Source organism: Trachurus japonicus, chromosome 3 (assembly GCF_045865225.1).
Source record: "Trachurus japonicus isolate A0001 chromosome 3, Traja_1.0".
Lineage (NCBI taxonomy): Eukaryota > Metazoa > Chordata > Actinopteri > Carangiformes > Carangidae > Trachurus > Trachurus japonicus.
This window is the reverse complement of record NC_140909.1, coordinates 6,690,720-6,705,974: the sequence shown is the minus strand read 5'-3', so window position 1 is coordinate 6,705,974 and position 15,255 is coordinate 6,690,720. Positions and strand designations below refer to the sequence as shown.

The 15,255-nt window shown below is 39.0% G+C and overlaps 1 protein-coding gene across 4 annotated transcripts in view; it reads left to right on the top strand.

The window, feature by feature from the left end:
- rasa3 (RAS p21 protein activator 3) overlaps positions 1 to 15,255 on the top strand; it is a 62,268-nt gene extending 47,013 nt beyond the window's left edge. For 2 of the 4 annotated variants that reach the window (XM_085806060.1, XM_085806052.1), the window contains exons 16-25: positions 388 to 465; positions 601 to 678; positions 830 to 903; positions 3,121 to 3,180; positions 6,184 to 6,290; positions 7,374 to 7,456; positions 9,640 to 9,848; positions 9,963 to 10,066; positions 12,488 to 12,671; positions 13,880 to 14,556. In XM_085806060.1, coding sequence (XP_085662186.1) covers positions 388 to 465; positions 601 to 678; positions 830 to 903; positions 3,121 to 3,180; positions 6,184 to 6,290; positions 7,374 to 7,456; positions 9,640 to 9,848; positions 9,963 to 10,066; positions 12,488 to 12,671; positions 13,880 to 13,955 — 1,053 coding nt within the window. In that variant the 3' untranslated portion in view covers positions 13,956 to 14,556. Of the gene's footprint in view, positions 1 to 387; positions 466 to 600; positions 679 to 829; positions 904 to 3,120; positions 3,181 to 6,183; positions 6,291 to 7,373; positions 7,457 to 9,639; positions 9,849 to 9,962; positions 10,067 to 12,487; positions 12,672 to 13,879 lie in introns of all 4 variants that reach the window. The other 2 variants (XM_085806081.1, XM_085806070.1) reach the window with 2 other exon arrangements.

Here is a 15,255-nt window from a genome sequence, read left to right as displayed (position 1 = left end):
CACTGTCTTTTGCTACCGACTACAACATCATACGTGCCTGACGCGGAGTGATAGCCTATGCTGTGATAAGGCTTTAGAATAGCAGCCGTGGTATATGCTCATTATATCACGGTTAACAACCAATCAGATCGCCGGATTTCATCTTTCCATTTGAAACTAATGGCACAATACACGGTCAAATTTGTGACATGAAAACATTTAAGCCTTTAAACAACATTTGTGTGTAATCCAAGGCATAACGACTGGCGGATCAGAAAGTAATTATCTTCTGTCCATTGAACACCGTTCATTTTTTACGCTCCGAAAGGTCCCATTAGTTAATCCGATCTCATAATTGTATTTTTTTAATTTTATTTTATTTTATATCATGTCCTCTTGTGTCTCTAGGATCCGGCCACTTCACGAACTCTGACCCTCATCTCCAAAACCATCCAGACCCTGGGAAGTCTCGCAAAGTCAAAATCTGTGAGTTTCAAAGTGTTTTTTTTTATTTTTCTATTTTCATTCCTGTAATAAAACAAGACTTCCTTTGTTTTTTAAAATCTAAACCCGTAAATTAAACCACAACCGTCTGATTTTCTCCCTTTAATTCCTTTTAAGGCCAATTTCAAAGAGTCTTACATGGCTGCGTTTTACGACTACTTCAACGAGCAGAAATATGCCGACGCTGTGAAGAACGTGAGTGGTTCAGCTTCTTTCTTTTTTTCTTTTTCTTTCCTTGTAACAGTGAATGAATACATTGTTTTCACTTTGTGGATCAGTTTCTCTTTGTCTTGTATAAAGATGTATAAAATAAGACTGAGGGGACATTTTTTTCTTGTCTCCACAGTTCCTGGACCTGATCTCCACATCTGGCAAATGGGATCAGAAGAGCATTGAGACGCCGATCATGCTCAAAGAAGGGTAAGGTACCAACCTACTGTACAAAAAAACCTACAGGAAACTAAAATATATAAAACTGTCAGGTCCATATGGACGGTATTATATTAAATTAGAGAAATGATGGAACGGTAATTTAAAGATTGGCATCAGCTTCTCACCACAAAATCAGTCAGATTTTTTGTTTACAGCTAATTACACCACTTGTCTTGGTTGAGTTGATTATGGACGCAGAAGTTTCCAGAATAGTTTTAGGTTTTAGGAGAAATATTCACTTTGTGACGGAAGATTGATAATAATTACTGTCTGTTCAGTAAATATAAAGAGCAGCTGCTGCGTTCATGCACTTTTGCATAAACATTTAGCATCTAAGTGGAAGAAACTGCTCATATTAAAACCCAGAACTGGAGAGATCATCACACTGTAGATTATATTCTGTGTTTGCCAGGATTTAAAGATGTACAGTGGTTTGTACTGTGTCGCCTGACGGGCAAGAAGGTTCTGGGTTCGATTCCCGGTCCTGGCCTGTAGTTGTTTGTATATTTACATGTCTGGTCCTGTGATAAACCAGTTTTCTACTTGTTCGAACCTTTGAACGCTAACGAGAGCTGATTATTTCTAAACTGCACCAACTCATTTTGAGATTTCTTGCTGAGTAAAATTACTGGACTTGCTTAGACAGACAGGGTTTCCTACGCAAGTATGGAATTTGGTTTTATACATCTCCAGGTCTGGAAAATGGAAATTATTCTATGGAAATATATTTATCTTAATACTTATCTGGGTTTGGTCTTATCTAAAGTTATTTAGGTTAATTATTTTGTATGCGCTATTGTACCTAGCTACAATCTCCTGGAAATTATTTGGTGACATAATGGCATACACATTCAGAATAATGAAAACAAATGATTAATTACATGATTTTTTTTATATTATGCACATCTATTTACTCAAATATCTCAAATTATTTATTTTTTTATTTTTTTTTACAGAGAAGTCTGGAAATTAGGGTCTGGAAAAAGTATGGGATTTGGAAATGTTAAATGTGTAGGAACCCTAGACAGATACTTTCACGTGCATTAAGTCATTTTCTTCCTCTTTTTTTTTAGCGGGTTGTTTTTGCAGTGCAGGTGTGACTTACGAATTTTTAATTATAGCAACTTTTCTGTCATAGGACCTTCTGAAAATTAATAAACACACAAGAAAACATATCTGATGATTTTTCTTGGATTTCTTTCTTGTATGTTTATTATTTTCCATAATTAACGTGACTGGAGGCCACTGCCTATTTAAAGATGACTTCTTCTCACTGCTCAGTGTTTGTTTTGCCTATGACTGAAACGTTGCTATAAATAAAAATATTCGTGCAAGGATTCCTCTCGTCATAAACCAGTCAGGATCAGCTGATCCTAGTCCCACACAGATGTAAAAACCAGATGTGCGAAGACGCCTTTTACTTTGATACTGAGAACTGAAATATAATCCAAAATCATCTCTAACTCTCTACTCCAGCTGTTTCCCTCCCCCTCCCTCATATCCAGTCTCGATGCTAAACTGGAGATAATCAGAGTGAGAGTGGTATCAATCTTGTTTTAGTCAAACAGCTGCACATCTATGACCCCCCCCCCCATTTTGGCGCCCAGTTGCATTACACTGCAAAAACTCTCAAATATTTGTCTTATTTCTAGTCAAAACAAATCTCATTATACTTTAAAATAAGACTCATCACATAGAAAGTAGCTTATTTTTAGACACTTTTTACTTCTTTCAAGCATATTTCACTTGAAATAAGTAGAAAAATCTGATAGTAGAGTAAGTTTTTCTTCCTTATCAGTACAAGCACAAAAAACTTGCAGCTTTTTCTACTTATTTCAAGTGAAAATTTGTTTGAAACAAGCGAAAATGATCTTAAAAACAAGTACATTTTTAGGTGATGAGTCTTATTTTAAGTGGAAAGAGATGAGTTTTGACTAGAAATGTGCATTTTGACCAGCAATAAGACAGATGTTCTTGGAAAGATTTTGAGTTTTTGCAGTGTAGAAAGTAACACACATCTCCTCTGACAACACATGGGCTGCAGTTGTTTGGACCGATATTTCAACTGTCTGAGGCTGTAAGAAAAGACACAAAAAATAAATAAATAAAGTGGGAGGAGAGTTTCCAGGTGATAGTAGTTGTGCCAGGTCGTTGCTCACCAACCCCCCCTTCCCCACCCTCTTCTGTTTCTGCTACCGGGCGTAGGAGTGTAAAACTCACTATAAAGAGGGTTGATGGGAAGGGGTCAAAAGGCACGAAGGGCAGGTAAGAGCTTCTCCGTATGATGATAATAATAATAATAATGATAAAGGCTTTGCCCTTGTGACCCCCCACTGCCCCCCCTCCACCCCTATTGTGTGTGTATGCACCGTAAACCCCCCCTCCCACTCCAAAACCAAGCCGGCCATTTTTCTCCCCCACCAGCATCGTGCACTTTTATAGATGCTGCTGCACTTTACTTTATATCTATTTATTTATTTATTATTTGTACGTAAATGACTTTAAAACGGAGCGACCTGGGATCCTTTACAGCGGTCGATGACGATGATGATGATGATGATGATATAAAGTAAAGTGTCGACCTTAAAGGGATACGCCAACATTTATTTTTTTCGTGTCTTGCCTCACTCCCCGAGTCCATGACCAGCAGATAGACACCATCCTTTCGACTGTGCGTGCAGTAACAAGGGAGATACAGGCAGAGCTAGCGCACCGCTAATTAGCTTAGCTCAAACACTGGAAGTGTATGGGTAGTGTTAGCCTGCCTCCACCTAAAGTCATCAGAGAAACTCTTCAGCAACTCTAAACAGAAACCGGCGGGCCGATCTTCGTCTCAGAGCTACAAAACTCTCCGGTAAGGCATCTTGAGCGGTCAAATGCCGCTAACGGGACGAGATCGGTCAAAACGGAGGGTTCAAGCAAAGACGGTTTATTTTGGTTCAAGCTAGCTACATCGAGGGTAGGTTAGCTTCCTATTTCAAAGTAAAAGCACAAATTCTATCGTCATGGTTTTCTGTATTTGTGAAAGTATCCGGAAGTGTGTTGGTCACAACGGCTAGCTTGAGTAGCACCAAATTCGTCCGAACAAAATTGTAAACAGCTGGTATTTAGACAAATTAACGACACACTGCTGATCTAAACGGCTACTTTCTCGCCTAAACATGTTTGAAATGTTGATAAAGTGATATATTTACAGAGTTTGCTAAAATGAAATCATCTTCTGACTGCTGATTTTGGCTCGGGTAGGAGGCAGGCTAACACTACCCATACACTTCCAGTGTTTGAGCTAAGCTAATTAGCGGTGCGCCAGCTCTGCCCGTAAAGTATCTCCCTTGTTACTGCACGCACAGTCGAACGGATGGTGTCTATCTGCTGGTCATGGACTCGGGGAGTGAGGCAAGACACGAAAAAAAAAAGTTGGCGTATCCCTTTAAAGCCTGCTCACTTTATAGGAGGCGTCACATGAACAACAGTTGAGCTCCTCGCCCTCTCCCCTCCCCCCTCCTCGCTCCTCGCCATGCCAGACATGCTTGGTGTGACAGTGGCAGCAGGGGGTTGGTTACTGTACAAACATTTCTGGGATTTCATATCTGCCCGTTCCCTGACCTTTAATAACCACCAACCACTCAACCAACCACTGAAACAACCCTGTGACTGTGAACGCACCACCACCACCACCACCACCACATTAGAGTCTCCAGCTCAGCTCCAGGTGTTATGGCAGATGTGAAACCAGCACTTTCTTGGCTCTGTAATGTAATGTGAGAGGAGTTGTAGTCGTGGTTGTCGTAGTTTAGTTTTAGTCGACTTCCTGTGGGAGCAGCAGCAGCAGTAACGTTGGTGTTTTAAAACCTCTGGTTCCTCATGTTTCATCTGATCTATGGACCAAAGACTCTGATGTTTAGTCTCCTGTAAATGACCGTGATGTCGGTGGTTTTACATGTCGTACCTCGCTCCTCTACTCCGTCAAACGATTTCCAAAACCACTGGTTCCACTTATTTCATTAAGGGTGTGAGAATTTACATTAAAGGATTGGAAGCTTCTTGATATAGATAATCCATCATAATGGACTTTTAGCATGTATTTACAGGTGCATCTCAATAAATTAGAATATCATGGAAAAGTTGTTGCTTTTTAAGATATTGAATTTTGGGTTTTCATTAAATGTAAGCCTTAATCATGGAATATTTCAGTCTGTGTGTCATGGATCTATATTAAGTATTCAAAAGTTTCACTTTTTGAATCGAACTACTGAAATAAATTGACTTTTTCATGATATTCAAATTTATTGAGATGCACCTGTATTTATTTATTTATTCGGCAAAGATGCTGCAGCAATCAGTTACGTATTCGGTTGCTGCCAGAAAATTAAACCCAGATATTGAAAAAACATGCAGATATGAAGATGAACATCAATTTCATTTAAAGGTTTTATGCGATTTTCTTTCATCATTAATTCATCTGTATTATTATTATTTTTATTATATGAACTGCATATTTGAGTTTCCTAAAGTCCAGTTGAACTTCTTTAAAAGTCCAGAAACCAAAGATGATAAAATTATGAATTAGTTTTTAAAGATCATTGCTGAGCATCTTTCAGTGTTTGATTAATTGAGCTCTAATGTTTTGCAGTAAAATCAATTTCAGAGGGTCAGATTCTCCTACACCACATTTTCATATACATTTAATCTCAAGTCTGATTGATGAACTGTCTCATTGATGATTTTCATAATAGTTTGCTAAAGGAAAACAGGAACCAGTGGCTGTTTGGATCAGTCTTTATTCTTGTGAATGATTTGGCAATAAATTATAATTCATCACTTCTTTTTTTAAAGGAAATGGGGTAAAATATGTAAAAAAACACCTTGTGGTGCCTTTACTCTGCCGACCGACCTCCTCTTTGACTCATAGACTGTGAAATCTATGAGAGCTGTACTGAAGTTGTTTTTTTTTACAAGTACAGCAGCGATGAATTCAAGGAACTGCAAGCATGAAACTGGAATGATAAATGAAAACTGACTGCACAGGATTCCTTTAACCAGAATGAAATCTGTGCTTTACAAGTTGTTTCAGTTTAAGTCATTGATTTATTTTATTCTCTTATGCATTTACATAGTGCACATGTAAAGATATAAATAATGGATGCACTGTGCCATAGAAAGTCAAATATTGTCGAATATTAAAGCGTTTCTGTGACACATGAGCTCAGTTGTGGAGGTTTACATTGCTTTTTTTGTTTTTTTTCCTCTTTTCTATTGTTCTCTCAGATTCATGATAAAGAGAGCTCAGGGGAGGAACCGCTTTGGGATGAAGAACTTCAAAAAGAGATGGTTTCGTCTCACCAACCACGAGTTTACCTACCACAAAACAAAAGGTAAGCTGAAAGGCTTCCTCCTCCTCATCTGATCGTTGTGCATTGTTTTCCCACGTCTGTGTTTGTGTTGTGTTGTGTTGTGTGTTTGTGTGTTTGTGTCAGGAGCAGCAGGGAGGAGAGAGACGCTGAGAGAGAATCTGCTGAATGTACATTTAGCTCGAACACTTTGTACATCCAGCACATGTGGTGAAGATTAAGCTGCTGAACAGGCGATACATTTTTTTTTTTTTTCCCTTTTTCCCCAACACCGCAGTGAACAAAGGGAAAGAGATGAGCTGCAGAAACTTTAAATAAACTGCAATAACAGAGGAAAAAAAACAGGAAACTTTACAAATGTGAGAAATAACTGGTGGTGCATGTGAGTACAAACGGGAATTGATGGGACTGATGCATGTCGGTGAAAAGCTGCAGGTTAGATATTATAATTCGATCTGTTACCAACTTGGTCGATATGAATCAAATCTGATTACAAACTGAAAAACATGATATTATTTCCAGGTTTTCTTGAAGAAAAGTCTCATTATCTCTGATGTCCAATGCAAGTAAACTTTCATAAATCCTCTGAGACATGACAGGACTTTGTTGTTCCAGAGTTACCGCCTTTAAATTTAGTCAGTATGAAGCTAATTAAGGTGATAAATGTCTGCACCTTCAGGGTGAACTGCAAACAGGAACACATGATAGATATTTCAGCAAATTTTAAATGAGCAGAAATTGCAAAAAAATAGGAAAAAAAGTGAGTAAAAAAAAAAAAAAGGAGGCTTCTTCATCCATCATAAATTCTGCAAAAACAAAATAACAATGTGAAACGATATTTTTTTTTGCTGGTGCAACACTGAGTACACTATTTACCTATTTTATTTCACATAGATGTGGCTGTATGTGTGTTAATGCTGTTGTATCTTACTGTTTAGCCTTTTATTTTATTATTGTTCTATGGCTGAACCCTTTTTAACTGAGTGCAATATAATTACATTGTGTATGTGTTCTTTATTTTTGGTATAAACAATGACCATAGAGAGTAACCTTGAACCTTGAATCTTGATATTTTCCCATGTCTGATGTGTTTCCTCTTCGCTCCAGGCGAGGGCGCTCTGTGCAGCATTCCCATAGAGAACATCCTGGCTGTGGAGCGGCTGGAGGAAGAGTCTTTCAAGATGAAAAATGTAAGTTGCCCGCTCTCCAGCTTCCCCACAAACTCTTTGGTTTTGGTTTTGAACATTTTGCCTCAGATCTCTGCTGCAAATATTTTACATTCCTCCCTCTTCTAAGCATGACAAAAAGATCAGACCACATAACTCCAATCCTCAGCAACCTTCGCTGGCTACCTGTTGTCTTCAGAATTCGATTTAAAATAGTTACTCCTTCTGGTCTGCAAAGCACTTAAAGGGATAGTTCACCCAAAATTCTAATTTCACTGATTATCTACTCACCCTCATGTCGACTAAGGGCTGGGAGAAGTTTCAGAGTCCTCTGTTCCTTCTCTGAGTTACGGGGGGGGGGGGGTCTGCGCAGCAGTATTTGTCCATATAATGGTTGTGAATGGACACCAACTGTCTTCGTAACAAAAAGACACAACAAAAAAACATCCAAATACCTCCATACTGCTCGTGTGTAATGTCCCTCTTGTATTGAAGCCCTGACATGAGAAATTGTTCTGAAAAAAATTTAATAAGTCTATATTTTAAGCTTGTTTGTAGCGGAAGCTCCCAGTGTTTCGGTTCACTGCTCTTTCCGCCAGTCAGTGCAAATCGGGGCTTCAATACAAGAGAGACATTACATACGAGCAGCATGGAGGTATTTGGATGTTTTTTGGTGTGTCTTTTTGTTACGAAGAAAGTTGGTATCCATTGACAACCATTATATGGACATGCACTGCTGCACGGACCCCCCCATAACTCAGAGAAGGCACGGAGGACTCTGAAACTTCTCACAGCTCTTAGTCGACATGAGGGTGAGTAGATAATGAGTTTGAAATTTTAATTTTGGGTGAACTATCCCTTTAAATGTCTTTGTGTGTATGAACTTCTGTGTATCTTAGTATCTATTGCTGTTTACTTTTAAAGGGATAGTTCACCCTAGAATGATATTTCGCTCATTATCTACTCACTCTCATGTTGACTAAGGGCTGGAAGAAGTTTCAGATTCCTCCGTGGCTTCTCTGAGTTACAGGGGGTCTCGGCGTAGCAGTGCATGTCCATATAACGGTTGCAAAGGGACACCGGAGCTCTTCGTAAAAAAACACACACAAAAAAACATCCAAATACCTCCATGATGCTCGTATGTAATGTCCGTCTTGTGCTGAAGCTCCAAATTGCGTAATTGTCCCGAAAAAAATTAAATAAGTCTATATTTTAAGCTTGTTTGTAGCGGAAGCTTCTCGAAGCTCCTCTTCCTGGTCCGTCCAAATCTCGCGTGATTTGCGCCGGCGTCAGCATGCGTCAGTGCGGTTACTGCGAATCACGCGAGATTTGGACGGACCAGGAAGAGGAGCTTTGAGAAGCTTCCGCTACAAACAAGCTTAAAATATAGACTTATTTAATTTTTTTCGGGACAATTACGCAATTTGGGGCTTCAGCACAAGACGGACATTACATACGAGCATCATGGAGGTATTTGGATGTTTTTTTGTGTGTGTTTTTTTACGAAGAGCTCCGGTGTCCCTTTGCAACCGTTATATGGACATGCACTGCTATGCCGAGACCCCCTGTAACTCAGAGAAGCCACGGAGGAATCTGAAACTTCTTCCAGCCCTTAGTCAACATGAGGGTGAGTAGATAATGAGCGAAATATCATTCTAGGGTGAACTATCCCTTTAATATGTTGTCCTATATGTAAAGCACTCTCAACACTCTTTCCAAGAATATTTGTCTTATTTCTTGTCAAAATGTCTAATTTCTAGTCAAAACTAATCTCTTTCCCCTTAAAATAAGACTCATCACCTAAAAATGAACTTGTTTTTAGATAATTCTCACTTGTTTCAAACTAATTTTCACGTGAAATAAGTAGAAAATCTTGCCAGTAAAAGCAGGTTCTCTGTGCTTGTAATAAGGAAGAAAAACTTGCTCCACTATCAGATTTTTCTACTTATTTCAAGTGAAAATTAGTTTGAAACAAGTGAGAATTATCTAAAAACAAGTTCATTTTTAGGTGTTAAGTCTTATTTTAAGGGGAAAGAGATTAGTTTTGACTAGAAATGAGACATTTTGACAAGAAATAAGACAAATATTCTTGGTAAGATATTTGAGTTTTTGCAGTGAACTGCTTCTGCATGATATGGTGCTATATAAATAAATTTGAATTGAATTGAATTGAATTCTCCTTCTCCTCTTTCTCCTCCCTCCTCCAGATGTTCCAGGTGATCCAGCCGGAGCGGGCGCTCTACATCCAGGCCAACAACTGCGTGGAGGCGCGCGACTGGATCGACATCCTGACCAAAGTCAGCCAATGCAACCGCAAACGCCTGAGCACCTACCACCCGTCCGCCTACCTCAACGGCCACTGGCTCTGCTGCAAGCTGTCGGCGGACGCGGCCCCCGGCTGCACGCCCTGCACCGGGTACGAGCCGCTCCAAGCCGCTTCATCTTTCTTTTTTTTCCCCTTTTTTTTTGTTTTCCACGCTCTCTCTCTCTCTCTTATTTATTTATTTCCCCGTGTTCCCTCTGTTTGCAGCGGCCTGCCAGCAAACATCCAGCTGGACGTGGACGGAGACAGAGAGACGGAGAGGATTTACTCCCTGTTCAGCACATACATGACCAAACTGATCAAGATGCAAGGTCAGACCCCAGCAAGACAAGAGTGGTTTTTTTGTTGTTTTTCCCCACAATATCTTTATTTGAGTTTTAAGCAGCAAAAAGAAATACAAGAAATACAGTCTTTGACAGTCCTGCAACATGTCATACAACATACTGTAGGTTAGCTGCCTTATCATGATAAAAACATCACATACAGCAAAGCAATCACATAGAGACACCAAACAACATGCTTCTCCTGTTATTTAAACAGATGAAAGAGAGAAAAATGAAAATAAAAAATCAATATGTGAACCTGCAGTGGGTCTAACAACTACATACAAGTGTCGTTATGTGTTATCTGGGCTTTGATTTAATTTTATATAAATATTTTTCTTAATTTTCCTAAAATTCACACATTTTCTTTTTCATTTGGAGCTAGAACTTCTCAAAAATAAAAATAAAAATAAAATAAAACCTCACCACATACTGTACGTTCCAGATGTTTTTTTTGTTTTTTTTGCAAAAACCTTGATTTTTAAATGTTTCTACTTGTTCACTGACTCATAAAGAGTCTTATTAAGTGATATAATGTAAGATTACAGGTATTTGAAAAAAAAAGATATTAATAATCACAATCTTGGAAACTGCTGCACCCACAGCGATTAGTCGTTTATTTGATTGTCTGTTAAATCTGAGTCCTTAATATAATCAAAGAAGGGCCTCCATATATACTGTATGTGCTGTTTAGTCTTCAGTATGTAAGTTATTCTTTCCAACGTTAGGCTTGACAAAATCTGTCTTAAAGGACAATTCCAGGCGAATTCAACTCGGGGTGTATTTTCATATCATTTTAGGTCTAAAAGAAGGAATCTGAAGATTTTCAGTTTAATTGCTCCTGTTTTGCGGTAGCTGCGTCTGTCCCTGCATCGCCACGGCAGCAATGAATGGGAGTGGATGTAAGTTCTGCTGTTTAGGCTGTTTCCAGCCCTCAAAGCCGCATTTTTTTCCACAGACAGCGTCAGATGGAGACTCAAACATGCACCGAGAAGTTTATTTACTTCAACAAGCCGACATGTTTGTAAAACTAGATCTAATTCAAAGTCTCCCGGAGTCTCGCGCGAGACCCAGTTGCCGTGCTCGGTGTGTTCAGGTGCAGTGGGAAAAGCTCCCGTTTGTGTCATAAACACAGGAATATCAACTCTTTACTTGCTTCAAGTAAAAAAAACTTCTCGGCGCATCTTTGAGTCTCCATCTGACGCTGTCTGTGGAAAAAAATGTACACTTCAAGCAAGTAAAGAGTTGATATTCCTGTGTTTATGACACAAGCGGTAGCTCCTACTGCACCTGAACACACCAGCACTGCAACTTCGGGCTCGCGCGAGACTCCGGGAGACTTTGAATTAGATCTAGTTTTACAAACATGTCGGCTTGCTTGAAGTAAATAAACTTCTCGGTGCATGTTTGAGTCTCCATCTGACGCTGTCTGTGGAAAAAAATTGCGGCTTTGAGGGCTGGAAACAGCCTAAACAGCAGAACTTACATCCACTCCCATTCATTGCTGCCGTGGCGATGCGGGGACAGACGCAACTACCACAAAACAGGAGACATTAAACTGAAAATCTTCAGATTCCTTCTTTTAGACCTAAAATGATATGAAAATACACCCCTGAGTTGAATTCGCCTGGAATTGTCCTTTAACCATTGAGTGGTTCTTGGTTTATGAGTCTTTTTCCATTATAATGCATTGCATTTATTTAACATTAAGCGAGCTGAGGTCTATAAACGCCTGTTCATATTTGTTGTAGTTCAGTTTCTCTGGGTATAAACCCAGCAGAAGAAGCTTAGGGTCCAATATAATTGATTTTTTTTTTTTTAGTTTATTTCAAACCAGACCACAGCAACCAGACAAAACAAACAACAGACACCAACATACCAATACAGCAACAGCACAGCTAGAAAACAACAACACCTGGCCTGAAAAGGGGATGGACGAAGCATCGCTTTTAAATTTCCATCCCCCGTTTACATACATATAGACACATAAAGACACACATGACAACAGATAAATAAGTAAAAAAAACAAACAAAAATAAAACATTGCTTACTCCCTCAACAGTCCTCTCTACTTTTGTCCTGTATTTATTTATTTAACCACCCCCATCTCCCCGACTGTACAAATCAAACATCTGCTGTTTAAATTTTCTTTTAAACTCACTTAGGCTTTGACTGTTTCTAATGTTTTCAGCCAAACCATTCCACAGTATTACTCCACAAACTGAGACACACATACAGTAGATTTAAGGGTTGTTCTTGTGAGCTGCTGTGCTGTGCCATTTTATGTTTATCTTTATTTTTAAACAATCTTTTCAATTATGACTCTTATACCTCTTCCCAGAACAGGTGACAAGAGTGTTTTTACGTGTTTGTGAAGAGGCTCGTGTGTTATTTGTTCTTACTCTGCAGAGGCCTGTGGCAGTAAGTCTGTGTACGACGGGCCCGAGCAGGAGGAGTACTCCAGCTTCGTCATCGACGACCCGCAGGAAACCTACAAGACCCTGAAGCAGATCGTCTCGGCTGTGCAGACGCTGGAGCAGCAGCACACCAAGTACAAGCGGGACAAGTTCAAGAAGACAAAGATAGGCAGCCAGTATGTGGTTTTATTGTTGATCACCGCTTGTAACTACAGTTATTATATAGTTTTAGATTTGTTTTTGTTCTGTTTTTTTGCACCATAATAATCAAGGACAATTACAAAAACAGAAATGAAACAGGAATAGTAAGTGTAGGAGAGGTTAAAAACCCTGTATTGGCTTATACAAAATACTTCCCTGAAAAATACGCAAAGATTCAAAAACAATTCAGCAACAACAACAACAAAAAAGAAAGAAATAGAAATACAAGTGCCTTATTATAACAAAGAGTCTAAATAAGATTATGAGTATGTATAAGTGTAAAATGATTGTGTATGAGTGGATGAGCGTGTACAGTATAGATTCACCTGGAGGATGATCCAATGATAACTACTGTATACTAGGAAAAGAAACTATATTATATATACCGTATATCTATATATAGATATATACTATACAGCTCTGGTAAAAAATTAAGAAACATTTTTGTTTTATTCTATAAACTACTGACAACATTTCTTCCAAATTTGAAATAAAAATATTGTCATTTATTTGCAGAAAATGGCAATTGGTCCAAATAACAAAAAGGTTCCAGTGTTTTCAGACTTTGAATAATAATGATGATGCAAAGAAAACAAGTTCATGATCATTTTTAAACAACACAACACTAATTTTATAACTTAGGAAGAGTTCAGAAATCAACAGTGGTGGAATAACCTCACTTTTTAAACGCAGCAGTGGTTTACATAGTCAGTGAGCTGTGCTTGTGTTGGGGTTAAATAGACACGGGAATCGAACGGCTGCTAAACATGTAGAGAAGCTGATTCATTAAGAACAATTTTTGCGGCGGTCTCTAAATTTTTTCCTATATATACGTATTTATACATATGGTGCAATAGAGGCTGAGAGCTGTGCGCCTCTAGTGAAACTCTGAGCGACCAGCAGGTGGAGCAGTGCTACAGTTCACACAATCGCCTGGTATTAATTTAACATGTGCAAAGTGTGTTGGAGATTAAAAGCTGCATTTTTTTTATCATTTTAAACAACTCATTCCAAACTGAAACTGGGACTGAACTGTTTCCTGTATTTTCCCCTCTGTCCAGTTTTTGGGACCTGCTTTGTTCATCAAACAATAATAATCTTGACTTTCCTCCAACTCCAGTGTTGTATTTCTCTTTTCGTGCCAACGAATAAACACAATATCTCCCCCTTTGTTTTCCCACAGGGAGCATCCGATTGGAGACAAGAGCTTCCAGTGCTACATCCGCCAGCAGTCAGAGAGCTCCACCTACTCCATCTAGCCGCGGCGCTGTGTCGACTGTTTCCACGATGCCCAGAACCAGCATAATATTTTTGTTTTCTTATATACTGCAAAAAAATCCATCTCAACGACGCTCGACGGATGGGAGCGCTGGGTTTTAAATCTTTCCCTCTTGTTTCCGGTGCAGCCTGTCCATGCTCGAAGGAATAATTCTTTCCTTTGTTAAGACATTTCTGGCTGATTTGGAAACTGATATACTATACTTTTTTTTTGTTTTTTTTTGTTTTTTTTTAGTTTTAAGGCTCGCTGCCAGACGCAACGAGCTGTGCAGATGGACTTTTTTGCAGTGTCTCAAGGTGCATCGCTCCAGATTCTTTTGGAGAAAACAGACCTCAGATCGGCGAGAAATGGAAACAGAGGAACAGTCGTGGAAAGGAAAGAGGGATGATGAAGATAATCACACCATAAACATCTTATTTGAGCCTCCTCCTCCTCCTCCTCCTCCTCCTCCTCTTCCTCCTCCTTTCTGCGATGTGACGGAGAGAACAAAACGTTTTTCACTGGACAGTTTTTTTTTGACAGTGACCAACACGCACTTTAATCATCTCCAAATCTAGTATGGATGAACAAGCCTCGCAGCAGCACACTTTTCAAAAAAACAAAACAACAAAACAAAAAAAAAACCTTATTGTATTTGATTTGCATTTGGTTATTGATGTTTGATTTTTTTTTTTTTTTTGCATTTGGTTATTTTTAAAGCTTGTTGAAATGTTCCATTGTATTTCACATCTGAAAGACCAAACTCTTGAAGGAAACAAGGACTGTAATTTTATTTTATTTTATTTTCTCTCCCCCCCTCCTCCTTGCTTGAGTGGCGTCGTCCTCATGTACCTGTTTTTATTTTATTTTATTGCATTTTTTTTTAAAGTTTTGTCCCGAACCTCCTCAGGAAGGCTGTGAAGGTCGAGGGAACACAAGAAGAAGGGATTGTCAAGAAGACGGAGCACGGCCCAGAGCAGCTTGATATCGGCTAGAAAAACTCACTTTATGGACAGTTTGATCCCTCGTTTTTTTAATCTCCAGTAAGAAGAAAACAGATCAGATGTACGAGTTCAGTTCATGGTTTTCAAGCCTTGTTGTTGTCGTCGTTGTTGTCGTTATTGTTGTGGTTTTTTAAATCAGTACAGTACCTGGGTTAAAGGAATAGTTTGGTTTTGGATAGTTTTTCTGTTGTGTTTCGTTGCTTACACAGAGTTTACGTTACGTCAGACAAACCCATGGATGCCTTTATTTCTACGTTTGTAGGCAGGTTTGAACAGTTGGCTGAGTTTATGGATGTC